This window comes from Mustelus asterias, chromosome 13 (genome assembly GCF_964213995.1).
Source record: "Mustelus asterias chromosome 13, sMusAst1.hap1.1, whole genome shotgun sequence".
NCBI lineage: Eukaryota > Metazoa > Chordata > Chondrichthyes > Carcharhiniformes > Triakidae > Mustelus > Mustelus asterias.
In genome coordinates, this window is record NC_135813.1 from 99357276 (window position 1) to 99381551 (window position 24276).

At 45.8% G+C, this 24276-nt stretch overlaps 1 protein-coding gene across 4 annotated transcripts in view; it reads left to right on the forward strand.

The window, feature by feature from the left end:
• The window catches only part of ttc28 (tetratricopeptide repeat domain 28), a 764757-nt gene that overhangs the window by 50859 nt on the left and 689622 nt on the right, over nt 1–24276 (forward strand). For all 4 annotated transcript variants that reach the window (XM_078227381.1, XM_078227383.1, XM_078227382.1 and 1 more), the window contains exon 2: nt 4661–4945. In XM_078227381.1, the coding sequence (XP_078083507.1) occupies nt 4661–4945 (285 nt within the window). The remainder of the gene's footprint in view (nt 1–4660; nt 4946–24276) is intronic.

Here is a 24276-nt window from a genome sequence, read left to right on the forward strand (position 1 = left end):
GGGAAGGCAGGATTAGGGCATTGATCATCGCTGATCATCAAATTCATAATGAATGGCAGAGCAGGCTCAAAGGGCCGAATGGCCTACACCTGCTTCTAGTTTCTATGTTTCTAAAATATCGCATTGTGTTAGAACATAGAAAGAATACAGCACAAACAGGCCCTTCGGCCCACAAGTTGCGCCAGTCATGTCCCTACCTACCTAGGCTTATGTATAGGCTTACCTATAATCCTCAATTCTATTAAGTTCCATGTACTCATCCAGAAGTCTCTTAAAAAACCCCATCGAGTTTGCCTCCACCACCACTGACGGCAGCCGATTCCACTCACCCACCACCCTCTGAGTGAAAAACTTACCCCTGACATCTCCTCTGTACCTACTCCCCAGCGCCTTAAACCTGTGTGCTCTTGTAGCAGCCATTTCAGCCCTGGGAAAAAGCCTCTGAGAATCCACCCGATCTATACCTCTCAACATCTTGTACACCTCTATCAGGTCACCTCTCATCCTTCGTCTCTCCAAGGAGAAAAGACCGAGTTCCCTCAACCTATCCTCATAAGGCATGCCAACCAATCCAGGCAACATCCTTGTAAATCTTCTCTGCACCCTTTCAATCATTTCCACATCCTTCCTGTAATGGAGGCGAACAGAACTGAGCACAGTACTCCAAATGGGGTCTGACGAGGGTCTTATATAGCTGCATCATTATCTCCCGACTCCTAAACTCAATCCCTCGATTGATGAAGGCCAGCACACCATACGCCTTCTTAACCACCTCCTCTACCTGTGAGGCCGATTTAAGAGTCCTATGGACCTGGACCCCAAGGTCCTTCTGATCCTCTACACTGCTAAGAGTCTTACCCTTGATATTGTACTCTTTCATCCCATTTTCTCGGTTGGTGAGATGTGCGAAGCACAGTTGAAGACTTGTGGGAAAATGGGAGCGGCAGTGAGGCAAGTCACATCATGCTGATGCACCTCTGCGTTGTCAGTGTTGGGTTAGATGGCCACTGGAGAAGGCCACCAGACTTGGCCCGATATGTGGGATAGGTGCGAATGAGCAGAAGAGAATGAAAAGCAATTGTGTTACAAAATTCCGGCCTCGGGACACTGTGTGGAGTTTGCACGCTCTCCCTGTGTCTGCATGGGTTTCCTCTGGGTGCTCCAGTTTCTGCCCACAGTCCAAAGATGTGTGGGTTAGGCTGATTGGCCATGCTAAATTGACCCTTGTGTCAGGGGGATTAGCAGGGTAAATGTGTGGGGTTATGGGAATAGGGCTTGGATGGGATTGTGGTTGGTGCAGACTCGATGGGGCAAATGGCCTCCTTCTGTATTGTATTCCACTGTTGAAAACCAACCAGAAGCTTTGAGCATGAAAATCGCCTTCTGAGCTCCTTCCCTGCGAGACTCCCACATCCAAAATGCAGAGCAAGCATGTTGGAATGTATTTCTACACATTAAACATGCTTGGGTCAAGTGCCAAGCCCCGTATTGGATGAAGTTAGCCAAGTGTGCCAACCTGGAAAACCCATCTAAAGCTGACCAAACACTGACTGCACAAAAATGACCTGAAAACGTCGGTCCATGATGTGGGTGAACAAGTGGTTACACTGAGAGTACCGTGGAACCCAAGCATGTTTAATGTGTAGAAATACATTCCAACATGCTTGCTCTGCATTTTGGATGTGGGAGTCTCGCAGGGAAGGAGCTCAGAAGGCGATTTTCATGCTCAAAGCTTCTGGTGAAATATTTGGAATTTTCACATTTTGATTTGTTCCACTTACCTGAATTTTGAATTCTTCTACAGTTCTACCTTTCAAGTTAAAAAAAATATCTTGGAAGAGCTGAAGGCATTTTAAATAACAATATAAAGTAGTTTTCAATGGAACATCACAAGATCCAGTTAGCCTCAAATTATTATTGATTCTCAGTTTTCATGGTGATTCTTAATTCTGTTCAGTTCAGTGAAAGGCGTTAACGTAGATTTATTTCACAATTCACCCAAGTAATCATCAAAACCCACCTGTCCCCAGTCATTGGCAGAAATCTAGAGGAATGAGATGATTTGAGGTGAAAGAGTTTAAAATCTAGCAAGCTGGAGTTTTATTCAGCTGGAGATCTTTATTAAAACGGATGTGGGACTGAAAGTGGCGCATTTACATTTCATTTTCCATTTTATTATTCTGATGTATAATGTGCATTTTAGCTCATTTAAAAGGCATTATTAATCTCTGCTGGCTTTGTCATAGGTGAAGGATGATTTGAAGAACATTTTAGCTGAGACACTGTGCGGCTCTGTGCGCAGGAGGGGGTCTGTGTGCGAGGGGGTCTGTGCTCATATTGGTTTGTGCGCGAATGCGCCTTACTACAATTATGAGCTGTATAACATCATATTTTGGGACTGTAGCTTTAAGTTTAGGGTAAATGAAGGGGGTTATATGACCTTTACTGCAGACTGCCTGACAGGGAGCCTGGATGCCTTAATAGTTAGTGATCAGAGGATGGCTTAGGTTGTTTTACTGAGATGAAGAAGAAAGTGGAACTATTTATACTTGAAGACAATGGCAGCAGTCCCTTGAGTTTCCAGTGAGTAGATTCTCAGTCTCCCAAAGTCCCCGAAGGATCTTCCATGTATCAAGTCGTTGTGCTGTAAACTGCCCATTTATTCTCAGCTGAAAGGGAGTTGGAGTCAAAGAGAGTTTATTAGCATTTCTACCTGACAACAAGGATAATATGTTTCACGATGCCATGGGAAGAGGAGGCCCCTATTGAAATCCGGTTATAAGTTTCCCTATAAATCGATGATTCTCACAGGCAGACAGCAGTCCTGTGTGGTCAGCAGAGAGAAGATCCCTACTTGAGAGCTGCCATAAGGGGTAGGATTCTCTGGCCGCACTTGCCTGAAAACCAGAGATTCCCGCCCGACTTCAATGGACCTTTACATGGTCCGACCCCCGCCTGCTAGAATTCCAGTGGTGGGCGGGATGGGAGAATTCTGGCCATGATGTCTGTTAGGGACCAGATCAGAAACTCCAAGGTATTTTATGAAGTTAGCCTAGACCCTAACTTTTCTTTTTGATTGTGGCATTAGGGTGAGCATAAGATGTTTTGCCCCAGGTCTGATTCAATTGGCCCACGAGGAGTCAAAACAAACTTTTTATTTAAGAACAGAGTTAAAATATACAAAAAGAATTAGCATAACTTTTACCAATTGGGAACACTTAACTATGACAAGGCATACTTCTTCACATACTTCTTCGCAATCTCTATAGTTCCAATTTAAGCAACCTGCCCCAAAGACATAAATTCCCTTTTTAGAACCTGTTCGCACCAAAAACTGATATGCTCAAGCAGATGTTAGATTTCCAGCCTTTTAACACCTCTGGACAGAGATCCAGATAGAAACCGGTCTTCTAATTTCTCAGTAAGAAGTCTAACAACACCAGGTTAAAGTCCAACAAGTTTATTTGGTAGCAGAAGCCACTAGCTTTCGGAACAAGCTGTGTTTCGGAACAAGAACTCCCACCCACCTGACGAAGGGACAGCTTGTTCCGAAAGCTAGTGGCTTTTGCTACCAAATAAACCTGTTGGACTTTAACCTGGTGTTGTTAGACTTCTTACTGTGTTTACCCCAGTCCAACACCGGCATCTCCACATTCTAATTTCTCATGCAGCAACCTCCAGAGAAAGATCCACCTGCAAACAGCAGAATCTCAGAGAAAGAGACTTATTTGCCGGCAGATTCCAATCTCTAAATCCAGAGAGGGAAAAAGAGAGGCACTGCTCTTTAATAACTCCAAGCAGCTTCTAAACTTGATTTCTTTGTGTAAGCCTAGCTCCACCCAGTCACCTGATATTACTGTCAATCAATGCAATCAAGTCCTACTCTGCAAAACCCATCTGCCATTTCTCCGCCCAATTTTCCAGCCTATCTATACCCTGCTGTATTCTCTGACAATCTTCATCACTAACTGCAACTCCACCAATCTTAGTATCATTCACAAACTTGCTAATCAGACCAGCTATGTTTTCTACCAAGTCATTTATATATATTACAAACAGCAGAGGTCCCAGCACTATCTCTGCAGAACACCACTAGTTACAGATCTCCATTCAGAAAAACACCCTTCCACCGCTACCCTCTGTCTTCTATGGCCAAGCCAGTTCTGAATCAGTGTCCTGTACCCTCTGCGAGGAACCACACTTGTGGACTTTGGGTGTGGATAGGGTAGAGCTTGTTACTTATAACCCCAGTACTCCCTGTCTATGTTCATAAATACCCATTGAACAACGGTCTTGAGCGTGAGTATGTATAAAGTTTATTTATTAGTGTCACAAGTAGGCTTACATTAACACTGCAATGAAGTTACTGTGAAATCCCCTCTGGTGCCTGTTCGGGTACACTGAGGGAGAATTTAGCACGGCCAGTGCACCTAATGTGCACATCGTTGGACGGTGGGAGGAAACCCACGCAGACACGGGGAGAACGTGCAGAATCCACACAGACAGTGACTCAAGCTGTGAATTGAACCCGGGTCCCTGGCGCTGTGCGGCCGCAGTGTTAACCACTGTGCTGCGGGATTGTACCGCAGCAAGAGCTGATACTGGAGGAAAGGAAACATTCTTATTGAAAAATAAAATGTTATATTTTGTTTCGTTGCAGAGTTCCGTCTTCGAAGAGAGCCTGATGCGTAGAATCTCTGGAAGCAGCAATGCTCACACTCTGAGCAAAGCAGCTTTCATTGAGAAAGTTCGAGAGAGTAATGCAGCATGCCAGAGTGGAGATTTCACAACCGGCGTCCAACTCTACACTGAGGCCATCGCAGCTGACCCTCAGAACTGCATCCTGTATAGCAACCGCTCAGCTGTTCTGGTGAAGCTGAACGAATATGAGAAGGCCCTGGATGATGCAGTTAAAGCCCGGCTCTTAAACCCCAAGTGGTCAAAGGTAGGGCAGTTTTTCTTTGATTTTTTTTGGAGAAGGTGGAGTGTCCTGTAACTAAGGAAGCAGGCGCACTCCGCTGTTGTGAGATAATTTTCCCTTTGCAGATCCTTTCACCAATGCTGCAGTCCCTATTGCTGCGCAACTGACGCCTTGTTAGTCAGACTCTGTTACCGTGTGGCTGACCGACCCCACTGTGACACAAAAAGCCTGTTGATCCAAATGCTATCTCATCTGTTGTATTTATGTCAAGTTGTGGGTGGATGACTGAACATAAATGATGCGCCATTTGAACTATGTGTTGTAACTTCGACGTGTAATTCGCCACTTGTGGTGCGGCCTGTAAACAAGCGGGGTGACGATGTTTGATGGTGACGCTTGGGACATCATGAATGCTAAAAGCAATCGGGAAATTCGATGTGTACAGTGCTGAAACATACACCTATCAGGGCAGGCAAACAACTGGCATTCCTGTGTAGTTAATGACTTGATACCCAGAAATCTATACCTTATGGTTAACTGGGACCTGTGTGATAGTTTTTTTAGGGAGGGGAGTTTGGAAAGAACACCAGTTCGAAGTGTGCCAACATAAATTCTCTGACTGAAAAATCCCTTTTAAATGACCAACTGTTGCACGTCGCTTGGCTTTAATTCAATTAAGCAGATTCAGAAATGTGAAGGCTTTTGGGGAGTTTTAATTCCAGAGTCGTGAAACATGAAGAATTGAGTTAAAACTCCCAGGAAGAAGCGGGTCTGTGGCACCTGAGAAGTTTGATTGTTCAGATTCCATCGAGCGTGGAGGCAGAATTGAATCTTTACCCGATATTTACCTCCTCAATTAACAATTCTGCTTACGTCTGCTCAGCATGTGCACTCAGTCAATCGCTATATTTATTTTATCGTTCTGATATTTGAGTGTTCATATAAATGCTGTGCATCTGTTGCATATTCTGTTCCTATAGTATATACGATCTGTGAGTTTTGGCTGTCTTCACAGTTTAAAGCATTGCATCTGTGCACACTTAGTACCTTGTCTGTGGAGTAATAAGATGGATGATGAGGTGAACTGTGTGGGACACGGGGACATGATTCAATTAGGCAAGGACTCAACTATGAACATGCAAATGAGCCACCAAGAGATTGCCAAGTGGTATAAAATCTGCGATTGACACGTGAGCTTACCACCGTGTTCTTATCCACCCGCAAAAGGAATTCTCTTTCTCTTAAGCCAGAGTGAGAGTCTGTCTTAGAAACAAGGTCCCTAAATACTATAAGAACACAAGTGGGGAATGTTGAAACTGCTCTTACTCCCCAGTGCTTACCCTGCACCCCTCCCTGAAACAAATCGTCAAAGTGTAGGTCCAATGATTTTGGGCTGAAGCTATGTAATACTTCGGACAGGCTGGTTCGAGGTCAGTTTTAATCAACAAGGCAGCATCGTAGAATCCCTGCAGTGCAGAAAGAGGCCATTCGGCCCATCGAGCTTGCATCGACAACAATCCCACCCAGGTCCTATCCCTGTAACTCCACGCATTTACCCTGCTGATTTCCCTGACACTAAGGGGCAATTTAGCATGACCAATCCACCTAACTCGCCCACCTTTGGACTGCGGGAGGAAACCGGAGCACCCGGAGGAAACCCAACGCAGACACGGGGAGAAGGTGCAAACTCCACACACACACACACTCACCCAAGGCTGGAATCGAACCCAGATCCCTGGCACTGTGAAGCAGCAGTGTTAACCACTGTGCCCACCGTGCTGCCCCTAAAAGTGAAACATTAACACCCTGGCTGGCAGTAATGTAGAGGCAGCCCATGAGCTTAATGCTGAGGAGTTAGGAGGAAAGATGATCAAAATGTGGACTCTTCAATGAACGGGGACAAGTATAAGGGAGTTTTATAGTGGAGTAGTATTTGCAATAGAATAGGTTACTCCTCAGCACTGGAGCAAATGAAAACACTGCAGAAGGACCAGCAGGTAAAAGGCAAGTTTAGGACCAATGTCAGAAGGTTTTTCTTCGTGCAGAGCATCATTAATACTGGGAATGGTGTAGTTAGGGAATTCGGGATAACAGTTCTGGAATCGCAGAAGAATCAATTTGGAAGCTGTGATGATTGGATTGTAGGATTCAATTGAAGGCTGACCTGGGTAGAACACGTGGTTTCCTCTATCTGTACTTTGTGCCTACCTACCTGATATGGAATTTCACCGCTATCCAGTGAACACATGCTTTACACCCTCGATAGACCAGACCAAACTTTCAGAGTTTTAAATCGGCCTTTTTTTTCAAGCTACAGCGAGGAAGTCTGCCTTCCACAGGGTGGCATCCAGACTTCCCGAGTGATACATGACATGCATTATTATATCTTTGCTTATCTTACAAGTAATTCACATACACCAGTCACGAGGATGCATTTGTTCTGAAGTCATCGATATCCAATTACAACTAATAGTTCTGTCAGGTGAATATTGTTACCAATTAGAGCCTCTACGTGTCTAATTATAATTAATTACTAATAGGGTACACTTACATGGTTACACCTTCCAAACATCCACACCTGCTGTTATGATGTGGTTACCAGAGGTATTTAGATGAGTACTTGAAATGCCACAGCATACAAAACTGCGAGTGTGGGAAAATGGGATTTGTTGTCTGTGAAATAGTCTATACAGACACTTCGCATATTTGCTCAAGTGCTTTTACTTTATGAGACAGACCTTTTATCAAAAATGGAAAAAAACCTAATTTCAATTATGACCCTTCTTAGGGACTCTGTGATATTTTTAAAGTTTGAAAGCTTATTTATTAGTCGCAAGTAGGCTTACATTAACACTGCAGTAAAATTACTGTGAAAATCCCCCAGTCGCCACACTTCAGCGCCTGTTCGGGTACACTGAGGGAGAATTTAGCGTGGCCAATGCACCTAACTATAATTGACTCATACTTGAAACCAGTACTGATCTGTGTACAATTATCTACATTACTCTAGTCTTTATCTGTATCTTTGGAATTTTTCTGAATGTTTCTTCTCCAATTTTCTTGCAGCAATTTAATTTGATGATCACCTTGTTCCTTCATTTAAACAGGCTGAACAATTCCATGAACAAGGTTGTGGTTTGTTCTGGATCAACATCTCACTTGGGCTTTATGGATTCTAATTTCAGGTTTCTCTATGATCCAGGATAAATCTTTTGCAATATTAATTGGTGTAAATTGCAATCCTACTCCTGTTCATGCAATGTTTCACCTGCTAATATATTTACAGTCCCAATGCAGTTATGTACCTGGAGAGGGATCTTGATTTACCATATAGACATCCTATCATTGTAGTTTAGATGAGCATTCCAAAGCCATCTCCACTTCTGATCAGCCTCATCTCCCGGACTGGCTCTCTCAGACATGATTACCGTACACTATAATAAGCTTCAACATTTTTTTCATTCTGAACCATTGCTTTTGCATCAATCGGTGTATCTAATATCCTTGGGTCATAGGCTGATAGCCTCATTATCACTCTTCTATGGGCGGCATGGTGGCCCAGTGGTTAGCACTGCTGCCTCATAGCACCTCAATTCCAGCCTTGGCTCACTGTCTGCGCGGAGGCTGCGCCTTCTCCCCGTGTCTGCGTGGGTTTCCTCTGGGTGCTCCGGTTTCCTCCCACAGTCGGAAAGACATGCTGGTTAGGTGCATTGGCAGTGCTAAATTCTCCCTCCGTGTACCCGAACAGTGTGGCGACTAGGGGATTTTCACAGTAACTTCTTGCAGCATTAATGTAAGCCTACTTGTGACACTAATAAATAAACTTTAAACTCGTAGTCACATTGCAGGGTGATTTCATAAAAGATATTTGTGGTCAGTTTCAGCACTGAGAGCATACACTGAATTGGAACTTGCACAAGCAAACAGAACGCTTCATCTGTCCTCATAGTGGTTGCACACCAGTCGACGAGCATGATGTTTTTTACACAGGGTGGTGGGTGCCTAGAACGCGCTGTCGGGGAGGTAGTGGAAGCGGATACGACAGTGACTTTTAAGGGGCGTCTTGCCAAATACATGAATAGGATGGGAATAGAGGGATATGGTCCCCGGAAGGGTAGGGGGTTTTAGTTCAGTCGGGTAGCACAGTCGGTGCAGGCTTGGAGGGCCGAAGGGCCTGTTCCTGTGCTGTAATTTTCTTTGTTCTTTGATGCTATCATGTAACATATGATTGCCACCATGTATACTTCTACAGTAGCACAGCCCCGATGCAGCGGTGAACCTCCAGCTGAATTTTGGATTGGTCTTTTAGGACCAAGGAACTTCACAACCAGTTCGCGGACTGGCGGCCAACATTCCTCATGTTTTGTCCTGTATACGAGCTGAACACCATTTCAGAGATTTTTCAAATATTTTCGAAGAGGTGCCCCTTTTTCCAATTGGTATGGCTTTACCCGGGTAACTTTGGACAATGCACAACCTTCTTGTACTGTGAATGTGACATCTTTGCAATTGCTGAGACTTCCAACTTGTTCAATTTAACGTCATTGACCAATCTTAACTCTAGAATTTCAAAGACAGATTTATCTTTATTAAGATTCAGTGACTCCTCAACAGAGTGAAGAAGAAGTGACCAGAATCGAGTAAAGGGAGAGCAATCTTATCTGATTTGAATTTGAACGTGTTGATGATGGATTTAATCAATGAAAGACAGGTGGACTTGCTTTTATATGAGCTTCTTTGAACATCTCTGAAATATCCCAAAGTACTTGACACGTATTCAATAATCCTGAAGTTCAGTGGCTGTGAGCAGGAAGGAAATGTTGTATCAGTGCTGTGGCTGGGAAGGGATAATGGTCTGTGTAAAGGCAATGTCTGTGCGGGAGAGGAGGGATCATTGAACAGTTCCGTCAGTGACCAGGAATCTTGTACTTCCTCCCTCGCTGCAAGGCTGTTGCAAATTGGCAGGTCTGATCCTAAAGCCAAAATTATGATGTTTGGTGCTTGTACACAATGCCTTTCAAATCACTTTTGGGAGTGCAGTAATTGGCCTGTAGGATTGAGAACTCGTTCTGTCTTTCAGGTTGAGTTTAAACCCAGCCCCAAGTCTCTGCTCACCCTGTTAAATTGCCTGTGTTAAATTTCAATTCCTGCTTGCTGCAACATCAGATTTCGATCCGTCTCCTGAGTGGTTCGCGTGGATTATTTTTTTTATTCCTCCAGGGGATTTGTAACAGTTGAACATCAAGACCTTGACACCTTCCCTTAGGATATAGTTTATCAAATGTCCCTCACCACCACTAGATAACTGCAGTGTTACAAAAGGTCGTGAATGGAGCCCAATCTATCTCACAAACCAGCCTCCCATCCATTGTCTCTGTCTACACTTCCCACTGCCTCGGCAAAGCAGCCAGCATAATTAAGGATCCCACGTACCCCGGACATTCTCTCTTCCGTATTCTTTCATTGGGAAAAAGATACAAAAGTCTGAGATCACGTACCAAACGACTCGAGAACAACTTCTTCCCTGCTGCCATCAGACTTTTGAATGGACTTACCTTGCATTGAGTTGATCTTTCTCTACATCCTAGCTATGACTGACTACATTTTGCATTCTCTTGTTTTCTTCTCTATGACCGGTATGTTTTGACTGAAAAGTGCGCAAGAAACAATACTTTTCACTGTATACTAATGTATGTGACAATAATAAATCAAATCAAAATCAAATCATTTGCATTCTAAGTCCTCTGTAGTGCAGTGTTTGAGGCCATAGTTAACCTCGTTCTTTCCCAAAGGCAGCGTACTATGTTGTGGTTTGTTGAAGTGTGCAGTGGAAAGATTTTCTCCTCTTTGCCTTTCTTCACTGCCTCATCTGCTACCTGCCAGAGGAAGAAACTCCCAAGTATTGGGCTTCAAGAACAGTCTCAGAGAAACGCAGTTACTCTCCCTCAGTGAGGGAGTGGTGAGAAGTGTTGGAGAGATCTAAAGATGCATGAATAGGAAACGTTAATCAAGGGTTAACTGAAACTTACTTAGATAATTTGAAGGACATGTTGGAACCAAGGAGTGTAATTTCCCAGGCCATAGGAACAGGAAAAGGTAGTAGACCATTCAGCCCCTCAAACCTGATGTACCATTCAATGAGCTTATGGCTGATCCATGTCCTAACATCATCTATGCATCTCTCCAAAAGCAGACAGAAAGTTTGTGTCACTGTAGCGTGTATCTCGGTGTGTGACTGACAGCTCCATCAGCAAGAGACTGATGCAAGATGTTGCAATTTGGATTTTTAAGCTACTTTTCTATTGCTGGTTATGTGAGGGGAGTGAACCAGGCTTCTTGTGACCTGGGAATGTACATCTTGGGTTGTGAAATGCAGGGTTGCCAGTCACACCCTTGCTGCAAGTTGTAATTCACAGAAGGTTCCCATCACGTCTAGAGGTTTGAATGCTGAACATTGTCTGCCATTCCAGACTTGTGTAGGCTGCAATTATGATGGTTTATTTACAAATTTAAACAATGAAACTTCAGAACCGGGTATTTATAGTATGGCTCCATTGGACAATGTTGCTGAAGTCCGTCAGTCTGCCTATTCCACCGTCTCCTTCCGCAGAAACCAAGCTGCTGTAATTCTCCGGGTCTCCTTCTGCATCGAATTCGCTTCTCTGGGACTCTTCCAAAACTCTCCTGGAACCTGGTGATTCTTCTCCGCAACCTTCCAGCTCAGAAAGCCAGCTTTATTTTGAAGATAGAACTGTTCAATCAATCATTAATTGAGGCAGCAGCGTTACTATTCCTGACGTGTGACAAAGTGCAGGCTCCAATTGTTGCTGGGATTAATAAACAATACACAAGGGCTGTCTGTACCAGGCGGCTGAGATAGACCGTTTGAATATAGAGCAATGAGAGTTCTCAACTGTATAGTGCTGAATTGTAACTTATCATAAGTTTGCTGAGACATCGACACCTTGCAATCTTTAGTTGAATTTTGAAGACATTAGCTGTGATCCACTAGGAGCCTTTGGGCCCAGTAGAACTCAGAATTAGAGCAGCCTGTCTAATAGTGGCATTATAACTCGGCCACCTCATTCATTGAATCAAAGATATTTATGGTACAAAAAACAAGGCCATTCAGCCCATCATGTCAGCTTACTGTTACTTCTAGACTTCCCGTCCAATCAGGAACATAGAGTCATAGAAGCCCTACAGTGCAGAAAGAGGCCATTTGGCCCATCGAGTCTGCACCGACCACAATCCCACCCCTGCCCTACCCCCTTATCCCTACATATTTACCCGCTAATCCCTCTAATTTATGCATCTCAGGACACTAAGGGGCAATTTTTGCATAGTCAATCAACCTAACCCGCACATCTTTGGACAGTGGGTGTAAATGTTTGACTCCCGGCTTGGGTCACAGTCTGTCTGTGCGGAGTCTACACGTTCTCTCCGTGTCTGCGTAGGTTTCCTCCCACAGTCCGAAAGATGTGCTGGTTAGGGTGCATTGGCTGTGCTAAATTCTCCCTCAGTGTAGCCAAACAGGCGCAGGCGTGTGGCAACCAGGGGATTTTCACAGTAACTTCATTGCAGTGTTAATGTAAGCCTACTTGTAACACTAATAAATAAACTTTAAACTCATGATATGATCTCAACTCCAGTATTTGAAGTGGAATTTCAAACATTTGGATGTCTTTGGAATTGGAAGAGAAGTGAATGGAAGAATGGAGTCCAGATGGACAAAAGCTGCAGCTCATTTCAGTGACGCTTCCCGAGATGTTCTGCGAAGTCCATCCACACCTCCGCTGCTGTGCAATCTCTGGATGTCAACATGTTTGTCACCTTTAAAGAGGTTGAGCGATACCGTACCCTTAAACTTCCAGCACTGGACAGGTCTGCAGCAAATTGCTGATCAGTAGAGTGAAGGTGCTACCAGATTATGAGAAGGATGATGGGGAAATCGGGGCTTCACTGAAAGCTGTTCCACTTCTCACCCACAGACCCCTAACAGTCAGCATCCACCTGAGGCTACTTCACCTCCCAGTGTTATCGAATGAAGGACTCGTTGGAGTTGGAGCCTAAACTCGTTGGCGTTTAGAAGGCTGAGGGGAGATCTTATAGAGGCATATAAGATAATGAAGGGGCTAGACAGGGTAGAGGCAGAGAGATTCTTTCCACTTAGAAAGGAGACAAGAACTAGAGGACACAGCCTCAAAATAAGGGGGAGTCAGTTTAGGACAGAGTTGAGGAGGAACTTCTTCTCTCAGAGGGTAGTGAATCTCTGGAATTCTCTGCCCATTGAAGCAGTGGAGGCTACCTCGTTAAATATGTTTAAGTCGGAGGTTGGTAGATTTCTGATCAATAAGGGAATTAAGGGTTATGGGGAGCGGGCGGGTAAGTGGAACTAAACCACTATCAGATCAGCCATGATCTTATTGAATGGCGGGGCAGGCTCGAAGGGCCAGATGGCCTACTCCTGCTCCTATTTCTTATGTTCTTATCTTCTTATGAAGCCTGAGTCAAAGGAGCCTTCTTGAATTTCTATTTTAAAATTGGGAGAAGGACATCATCCGGAATTTTATTGCCCCGCCTGCCACGGGAATTGGAGCGGGCGAGGGGCGGGCAATGGAAAGGTCTGTCGACCTCCGGCGGCACTTTACGTTTTTGGGACGAGCGAGGGTGTAAAATTCTGCCCATCGTGTCAGAATCGCAGAATTGTTACTGGAGAAAGGAGGCCATTCGGCCCATCGATTTTTGCCCATGCTCTCCAAATGAGCAGCACAACATAGTATCCTTTCCCCTGCCTTTTCCCAGTACCCTTGCACGTTGTTTCTATTCAAATAATCATCTAATGTCCTCCTGAATGCTTTGAGTGAACCTGCCTCCAACGCACTTCCAGGCAGTGCGTTCCAGACCCCAACCACTCGCTGTGTGAAGAAGCTTTTTCTCGCATTACATTCGCTTCTTGAGGAAATCTCATTAAATCTGTGCCGCCTTGTTCTTGATCCTTTTACGAGCGGGAACAGTTTCTCCCCATCTACTCCGTCCAACCACCTCCCGATATTTAACTCCTCTATCAAATCATCCATTTTATTCTGATTTACCGGCAGTTTTTAAACAAAGTAACACTTTGCAACAAAATCTCTATTATTGCCACTAAGACAGCCTGTTCATTTCCATTCTCTTTAAATAGAAATAGGGTGGGATTGACAGAGTTGAGGCATCTGAGGGCACAGTCACCAATGGCCATAAGACCATAGGAGCAGAATTAGGCCACTTTGTCCATCGAGTCTGCTCCGCCATTCAATCATAGCTGGTTTTTTTCTCATCCTCATTCTCGTGCCTTTTCCCCATAACCCCTGATCCCCTTGTTAATCAAGAACCTATCTATCTCTGTTGTAAAGATACTCAATGACCTGGCCTCCACAGCCTTCTGCGGCAAAGAGTCCCACAGATTCACCACTCTCTGGCTGAAGAAATTCCTCCTCATCTCTGTTTTAAAGGATCATCCCTTTAGCCTGAGGCTGTGCCCTCAGAATGGCAGAACAATTAACTTCGGGGATGCCCAAGACATTAGAGTTAGAGGAATGCAGAGATCTTAAGGTGATTGTGGGGCTGGAGGGAATCACAGAGATAAAGGGGAGGGTGAAACCATGGAGAGATGTGGAAACACGTTTAGACATTTTTGGGAATCAAGGGTGTTGTTTGACTGGGATCCAATGAAAATCAGTAAGCGCAGAGGTGATAGGTGAAGTTTTTAAAGTTTATTTATTAGTCACAAGTAGGCTTACATTAAACTGCAATGAAGTTACTGTGAAAATCCCCTTGTCGCCACACTCCAGCACCTGTTCGAATACACTGAGGAAGGATCTAGCATGGCTAATGCACATAACCAGCATGTCTTTCGGACTGTGGGAGGAAATGGAGCACCCAGAGGAAACCCACGCAGACATTAGGAGAACATGCAAACTCCACACAGACAGTGACCCAAACCCGGAATTGAACCCGGGTCCCTGTCAGGCAGCAATGCTAACCACTGTGCCACCGTGTCGAATGGGATTTAGTGCGAGGAAGGAGCAGACTTTTGGATGAGCACAAATTTATGGAGGGTAATTTATGTGCGATGCCAGCCAGGAGTGCATAAGAATAGTCTGGAGGTGACACAGGTGAGCGGGGGTGGGGGGGCGGTGGGGAGTGCGATGTTGAAATGATAAAATCTGTGGGCGACCCTCGGTGAATGGCGAGCACTCGAGAAAGGGAGAGCTGTGGAAGGTGCGGGTGGTCTCTGCAGCTTCGTTCAGGCGAGATCAGCCTCTCAGGGCTGCTGACAGCTCCCGGTGAGAGGTTTACTCGATCGCTTTCTCACTGCTGGAACCCAGATGATGGAAACGTGGCCCTGTGTGCAATCTCCCAAAAACAAAATAATAGCTTCTTGTTTACTATTTATTTTCTTCCTTTTTAATAAAAAAAGTCTGGTTTGAGAGAATGCTGTCTTGATTGACTGTTGCAGTGGTGTGTGGACTTGCCAAGCTTACTGAACTGATTCTTTAATCTCTCCCCCCCCAAACCCCCCCAACCCTCACTCCCACTATGAGCCTCTGCAGTTTTTTGTCATGCTCCTTGCACGCTGTAGGGGAAGAAGTTATTAAACGAAGGTTATTTTCAGGCTCTGCTAACTGCACACAAGAATCCAATTAGATATTTACATTCCTGGTGGGAGTCGAGCTCCGAATGGAAATTAGCACAAGTCTCATCTGGGAAGAAAATAAATCGGATTTTGAAATAATGTAACACTCCCATTTTCTCACTTCGGCCTCTAACACTCAGTTCCTGATGGTTGTGGGAGGAATGTTGGCCAGAGCTTCCTACTTCGAATACTGCCATATAACCTTTGGAACCCACAGTCAGGCAAACAGTTAAACTAAATTAGAACAGCCTGATTCCAGCTGGATGTTTTGCAGTTATTTGATGCTATTTTGAGAATGACCCAGTTTATATTTTAAGGCTGTTTTCTGTTTCCTGATTGAGGCAAAAGTTATCAATGGCGTATCAGTGCCTAATACTGTTTGAGGCAAACGCACTGAGTGGCTCCCAGTTTGATTCTCCCTCAGTTCTGGTGCAGTCTGAGGTGCTCGAGTCCCAAACTGTGGATTGGTGCTCTCTCGGAGTGCTTTGTAGTGTTGGTCCATTGAATGACTGCTCAGGTATTGGGTGAACACCTGGCATCAAACTGCACAAGTGCTGGACCAACAGGAACTGGTTTCCATTTGAACCTTATTTGGGACCTAAATTGAAATCCAGCCCCAGTCCAGACTCTGCGGCTCATGTCCCCCGCTGAACAAATTAATCCCTAATTCATCAATATTGACAATTGTCTTTCAGGACAGAGGGTGGTTTACATGCTAAGTAGATAATATCACACTGGTACAATTGTAGGCTCGGACTGAGACAGGTTGTTTAGATAACGAACAGGGGAATTGATCTAACCTGTGCCGTATGTGACTGAGGTGTTCCTGATTGGACAGTTTTATTTTTGTCTATTAACGGTATTGGGGTGATAATTACACCTCAAAAGTTTCCTTCCAAAGCCCTGGAATGTTTAGCCTAAGCCTGGCTCAGTTGATAGCAATCTTGCCCCTGAGTCAGGGCGACATGGTGGCACAATGGTTAGCACTGCTACCTCACAGCGCCAGGACCCAGGTTCGATTCTGGCCTTGGGTCACTGTCTGTCTGGAATTTGCGCATTCTCCTCATATCTGTGTGGATTTCCTCCAGGTGCTCCGGTTTCCTCCCACACTCCAAAGATGTGTAGTTTAAGTGGATTAGACATGCTAAATGTGCGGGGTTACGGGGATAAGGCAGAGGGGAGGGGCTGGGTGGGATGCTCCTTTGGGGAGTTGGTGCAGACTCGATGAGCCTTTTTCTGCACTGTAGGGGTTCTACGTTTCCGTGTGAGAAGGCTTCCCATTCCAGACGAGTTCAAAACACTAGGCTAGCACGGCAAGGCAGCCCTGAAGAAGTGCTGCACACCTCTCCCCCCCCCCCCTTCTCTGATGGACATTAAAAGATCCCCATTACAAAGAAGAATAAGAGAGTTGCCCCACTGTCCTGGCCAATATTTAACCCTCACCCACCATCACTAAACGCATTATCTGGTCGTTACCCACAATGCAGTTTGTGAAACATTGGCCACGAATTTTCATCCCACCCATGGCGGAAAATCTGACGACCCAGCGAAATGTCCTTTGACTTTCGGCAGAAAGTTCCATCCTCGCCCAACAAATCCCGGCCAGTGTGTGCAGATTGGTTGCTGTGTTTCTTACATTTTGACAGTGACTACTTCCTTGGCTATCTAATTTGGATTGTCCTGAGGTTGTGACAGATGCTACATAAATGCAAGTCTCGCTGCCCCTGCGTATTTAAAAACTGCGAATCTAACCCTCCCAATCAGAGTTCTCTGTTATCCACAGTCTCTGGATCTTGGGACCGAGGTGTCCAGGGTTGAGAGCAGAACTACATTGTCCTTATCAACAGAGACACCGCGGGGTAACTGTTTTCTCTCCATGTTTTGCCCCAAAATGTGATTATGAGCGTAGCCAGCCTGAGATGTAGAGTGAATGAGAGAGACATGGAGTGTGAGACAGGAAAGCAAGTACAGCGGGCTACGCAATATATGACCCAGTGTGTCTGAGTGCCGCTCCTTTTAAAACACGGATAATATTTCAAGAATCTTCCGAGAGAAACTTAGAGTGGAATATCACCGTTGATGCATTATAAATGATGATTTCCTACATTGCAACAGTGAGAACACTTCAAAGGTAATTCATTGGCTGAGAAGGGCATTATGCTGGTTGTGAAAGGTACTATATAAATGAATGCTTCTTAATTAAACTATGAAGTAAAAACATTTTAATAGTCATTTTGTGTCATTGAAGATGCTGATATTGTCTTATTGATGTTCTTGTTATTGAGTGAGAATCTTATGCTTGCTAGCCCATTCCAGAGCTTGAGCCTTTAAGGGAAGGCGATGGCCTAGTGGTACTCTCGCTAGACTATTAATCCAGAAACTCAGCTAATGTTCTGGGGACCCGGGTTCAAATCCCACCAGGGCAGATGATGGAATTTGAATTCAATTAAAAATATCTGGAATTAAGAATCTACTGATGACCGTGAAACCATTGTGAATTGTTGGAGAAACCCATCTGGTTTCACTAATGTCCTTTAGGGAAGGAAATCTGCCGTCCTTACCCGGTCTGGCCTACATGTGACTCCAGAGCCACAGCAATGTGGTTGACCCTTGGGCAACTAAGAATGGGCAATAAATGCTGGCCAGCCAGTGACACCCATGAATGAATTTTTTAAAAAGTGGATTGTTGCATTTATTGTGTTTTTGAGAAATTATTAGGCTCAGGTTGTGTCTGACTGCTCACATGGTTCCCACTCAGGCTGGCGAAGAGCAAGGACTTCCCTCCTATTTTCCTGATCAGCATCCTTCCCTGACTCAAACCCACAAAAGCAAAACCTCGTCATTGACTTGATTGATTGCTGAGGGGAGAAGGTTGGCCCATGATGAGAGGCTGAGTAAATCAGTCCTCTGCTGTCTGGGGTTTAGAAGATTGAAAAGTGATCTCATTCAAACATGGAAGATTCTGGATGGAGCTGACAGGATAGACACTGAGGCTGGAATTTTCCAGCATTCCCCCCCCCCCCCCCCGGCCACTCCCCCAATCCCCCATATGTTTCTCTGCAGTGGGGCTGGCGAGCCTTTGAAATTTCTACTCACATCGGCAGGACTGGAAGACCCCGCTGGCGTGAAGGGCTGGACAATTTTGACCCGAGATGTTGGCCGGGATTCCCCGACCTCATCCGCAGATGGGATTCTCCAGTCCCTCTGCAGTGAATGGAGATTTGGCTGAGTGCCAAATTCTCTGTTCTTGCTGGCAGCGGTCTATGGGTGTATGACATCAGAGAATTCTGCTGTTGTTTCCTCTGGCTGGGGAACTAGAGCAAGGGCGAACAGTCTGGTTGGAAGGGGTTAACCGTTTGGAACTGAGGATGAGGAGAAATTTCTTCTTGGAGGGCAATGGAATTCTTAGCCTCTGACGGTTATGGATACTTCATGGTTGAGTATATTTAAAACTGGGAGAGATTTGGAAATTCCTGCCAAAAGTGAGTGGACGTTTTGCTGGTTGGCCGAATTTTCCATCGTGGGTGGAGTGAAAATTCGCGGCCAATGTTTCACAAACTGCGTTGTGGTTACATCCAGCTAATGGCTTTAGTGATGGTGGATGAGGGTTGAATATTGGCCAGGGCCTGGGGATAACTCTCTCGCTCCTCTTTGCAATAGTGCCATGGAATCTTTTATGTCCGTTAGCGACGGCGGGGGGGGGGGGGGGGGGGGCGGGCGGGTGGCGTTATGGCTCGGTTTAACATCTTGCTTTCGATTGGGACATCGAGGGATGTAGGGAGTGACGGGAAAGTGGAGTTGAGGTAGAAAATCAGCCGTGAGCAGGCTGAGGGATCCGAAGATGTGCAGGTTAGGTTGATTGACGACACTAAATTGACCCCAGAGCCAGGAGGATTAGCAGGGTAAATATGTGGGGTTCGGGGGTGGGATTGTGATCGGTGCGGACTCAATGGGCCAAATGGCCTCCTTCTGCACTGTGGGGATTCTATGGCCTGCTCCTGCTTCTTATGTCGTTGTCACACTGTTGTTTGTGGGATCTTGCTGTGCGTGGACGGGTTTGCCTGTGATAACAAGTCACCACGTTTCAGAATAAGTTGATGATGTATGGAGCAGTTTGAGATGTGTCTGCAAGAGGTGTCCGATGGAAGTTTGCCTTTTCCTTCCCCCTGTGTTTACTGGCTGTCTGTGGTTTAAAGGGTTTCCTTTTCTATCTGGGATCAATGGCTGCCTTTCCACATCTGCTCCGCAGCAGTATTCCCGGTGGCTCATTCTGGAGTTTTGCTGCAGTTCCCTGTCGGAATTATTGCAGTGGAATCACACTGTCTTCCAGTCACTTGGCCAGGAATCCAGCAGCGAGTCTAATTGTTTTGGTCTCAGTAGAGTGGGAGTGGTTGCATTGTGCCAAAATTTAACCATTATTCACAAAAAAAAGTGAACCCCTCCCCCCTCATCTTCACCCCCCCACGCCCCTGCCCCTTCCAAACCATCCCACCCCCTCCCATCTTCACCCCCACCCCTGCCCCTTCCAAACCATCCCACCCCCTCCCATCATCACCCCCACCCCCGCTCCTGCCCCTTCCAAACCATCCCACCCCCTCCCATCATCACCCCCACCCCCACCCCTGCCCCTTCCAAACCATCCCACTCTCCCCATCTTCACCCTCCCCTTCCCCTCCCCACCCCCACCCCTTCCAAACCATCCCACTCCTGGGGCTTTGCGACCGTCTTGTCCCCAATTTATGATCAACTTTTTGTGCAGCGGGACTTTCACCTGTGGCTCTGACCCACCTAGCAGTGCACACACTATTGAAGGTGAGTCTTGGCATACTGAACTATGAATGAAACTAAAAGCAGATGGAGCCCTGCTGCCTGCAATATTAACTGCATTCTTTACGAAGTGGCTATGTCCAATCTGTATTTGTCGAGGGGAAGGAGCTCTGATCCAGTCAGTCTGGGCTGAGTTTAAACCCACATCCTGCAGATGAAAGGACAGGACAATTCCTGCTGCTTGTCACCTTCTGTCTATTTCAGCTTTAGTTTGTGAGTTGGGATTTCACGATTAGCCAATAGCTGGAGTGTAAATCCTTGAGTCCTTGAGACCTCCCCAATTATGATGGACATTCCCCAAATTGTCATTGTTTCTGCTTCCTGAGTTGAGTGTTTTGTTTGTACTCTGATCAGGGATCACTAACTCTGCAGCTGTCCCATCTTGGCAGTTGACATTTACTTATTTCAGTAATAACTTCCATACATTTCCCAGAGTAAGCATTCCGTCCTCTAAGTGCATATATATCTATCTGTGTGCGTGTGTGTGTGTGTTTTCTCCCTGTGTGTGTGTGTGTGCATTGTGTCTGTGAATCTCTATGTATGTGTGTGCACTCCTGTGTACGTACACATCTGAGTGTGTGTGTGAATCTCGAGATGTGTGCTTGTGTGTGGCTGTGATTCTGTGTATGTGTGTGTGTGTGTGCGCGTATGCCTCTGTGTGTGTATGTCTGTGTGTGTGCGCGTATGCCTGTGTGTGTGTGTGTGTGTGCGCATATGCCTGTGTGTGTGCGCGTGTGTGTGTGTGTGTGTGTGTGCGCGCGTGTGTGTGTGTGTGTGTGTGTGTGTGTGCCCATGTGTGTGTGTGTTTCTCCCTCTCTGTCTGCCTTTCTCTTTCATAGTTTTGCTCTTGAAACATACAGACAAATGACCTGTTTGGTATTTTGTCCTCTCTCACTGAGGAGCAGTGTTCCACTATCACTCCCTCTAATAGCAGAAGGCTGCTGAAACAGAGGTCACTTTTATTATCCTATCAGATAATGTCTAGTTTTTTCCACTTCTGAAAATGCTAATTTTACTGGCTCTGAGTTTCCTTTCTGGTCCCTCATTCAGTCACTCTTCCCACTCTCGCTCAACTAATTGAAAATAATTAATTATCCAAACAAAGACAAAGACAAAGAACAATACAGCACAGGAACAGGCCCTTCGGCCCTCCAAGCCCGCGCCGCTCCCCGGTCCAGGATTGAATCCTGAATCCAGGATCCCCGCCCAATTTCCCAGCCTATCTACATACCAAACGCGCAGACTTTCCAGCCACTGGATAACAGGTGGGAGAAAGAATTATGGTTGAATTTTCCTTTCCATAATCATGGGTTACTGATGCCAATTGCAGCATCTTGGGTGGGCACAGGCCAGGATTGGTCCAGAGTGCAGCTTTCCTGGATATGGAGTGTTTAGTATTATAAGTGTAGATTTCACACAGCTTTCACTGTCCTCGCTAACCCCGGCACACCCCCAACCTCCCTTTCATCTCCAAGGTCCTTGAAGTTTATTTATTAGTGTCACAAGTAGGCTTACATTAACCCTGCAATGAAGTTACTGTGAAAATCCCCTAGTCGCCACACTCCGGCTCCTGTTCGGGTACACTGAGGATGAATTTAGCATGGCCAATGCACCTAACCAGCACATCTTTTGGACTGTGGGAGGAAACCGGAGCACCCGGAGGAAACCCACACAGACGCAGGGAGAACATGCAGACTCCGCACAGACAGTGACCCAAGCCAGGAATCGAACCCGGGTCCCTGGTGCTGTGGGGCAGCAGTGCTAACCACTGTGCCACCATGCCGCCCAAACCGGGTATCTACTCTCCTCGGATCTCTGTTTAAAACGCTCCAATTGGGTTGATGCTTTCCTTGCTACTTGCTAATTAAAATCATAGAACGATTACAACACAGAAAGTGGCCATTCGGTGCATTGTGTTGGTGCTGGCTCTCTGAAGGAGCAGTTCATCTATTGTTACTCCCCTTGCCTTTTTCCCCAAGGCCCTGCAATTCTTTTTACTTTCAGATAATGACCCAATTCCCCACATACTCTCAGGCAGTGCATTCCAGATCCTAACCACTCGCTGTGTGAGAAAGCACTTCCTCATGTCACCCATTCCTTCTTAAGTCTGTGCATTCTGATTCGTGAACAGTTTTTCCCTGTCTACTCTGTCCAGACCTCGTGTGGGCTGGAATTCTCTGGCCGTTCATGCCAGCGGGATTCTCTCGTCCTGCTGCAGTGACCGGGGATTTGGCCGGACGCCAAGTGCAAGGTAAGTGGCTGGAGAATTCCGGCCATGATATTGAAAATCTCCTCCTCAACTTTCCCTGCTCCATGGGGAACAGCCCCAATTTCTCCAATCTATTTATGTAACTGAACTATTCAAATGAATCTGTTCCGCACTCTTTCTCATGCCTGTGCAATGCTTCCCAAAGTGTGGGATGGTGTCTAGGACTCTGCAGTATTCCAGGTGAGCCCGAAGCACTTTTCTATAAATGTTGAACACAAGCTCCTTGCTTTGGTACTCTGTGTCCCTACTGATAAATGTCCCTATTGATAAAGCCCAGGGTGCCGTATACTTCACTGCATACTCCCTCGAGTGCAAACCACTCTGTGCCATCATGCTGCCCGTGTCCAAGTGGAAAGGCCTAGAATGTACAAAGCGTAAGGTCTGAATGAGTTTGTTACGCTGAAGTTCCTATTTAAGAGCTCTCTCTGTGTTTGTCCAAGGCTTTGAAACAATGTTGGCCTCAGATGCAGTGTACGGAGTGGATAGGACTTGCTGATGTCCATGCCACAACCTGCAGAGTTGTGAGGAGGAAGTTCTTTAACTTTAAAGGATTACACACTCCTGAAATGTCCTCTGAGATCAGTCGATCAGGTGTCTTGCTCCAATCAGAAGTTTGCTCTGAAATTCTCCAATGTTTCCCCCTTCCCTTCAGCCAGATCGTTGGACTTGTCACCTCTAGGCTGGATACACGTTGTAAGGTCTGTTTCCTCTCCTTCCAGCCTGCAGACCTTTGTTGTGGCTCCTTCCCATTCTGGAATGTCTTGGCTTTTAGCACCCTGAGTGAAAGCTGGTGGATTGGGGGGGCCGGTGATGGGGTCCTCACATTGACAGCCAGATTCACGCTAATTAACTGCGAGCGATTTATCTAAAGTACAGTCATGGCAAACAGCTGTAATCCTCTTCCATGACAGTTACGCCGACTTGCCAGCCTTTTTCCCAGATCCATGACTGATTGAAAAATTGGCCTGCCTGTCAGAAGCTGCACAGGAGTAATTCCAAGATTGTTATTCAGGCTTGGGATTTGGTGTTGCGGTTGGATTTTGACCCTTATCATTTGGCTATGCGTTCCCTCTCCAGTTGATGTGGCCACGCTGACCTGGGCAGGATAGGAACAAAACAAAGTGGTGATTTGAATGAGAGGCACAGGTGGATTTCAATTGAATTCAGTGCTAGAATTCAATGCTCCAAAAGCATGCTTATCCTTCGTGATGCTCAGAGAGACATGAGCAGTGTTTCCTCCTGTGGAGGTCTAAAGCCATGTCTGCCTGGGGTGGCTCTCGTTCTGTGGTGCTCAGAAGATTGTTTGAAGGTGGTCTTATGCAGAAGAAGAGTCATGGAAATGTTATTTTGTGAAAGCCTTTAGGAGTGATCTGACTTGCTGTTATCACTGGAATCAGCCTCCGTGTAGGGGTGAGGTTTGACTTGACGACTGCCATTGTTTCCCAGAACTGGAATTAGTTTGCCCCGATTGTGATGGCTCTTCCCCCCTCTAACCCCAGTGAGGTGTTGTTAATGCACCCATGGAGGTTATTTAGGAAATGGACGCTAAAACGTTTCCTGTAAATGGCCACTACTGTCTAA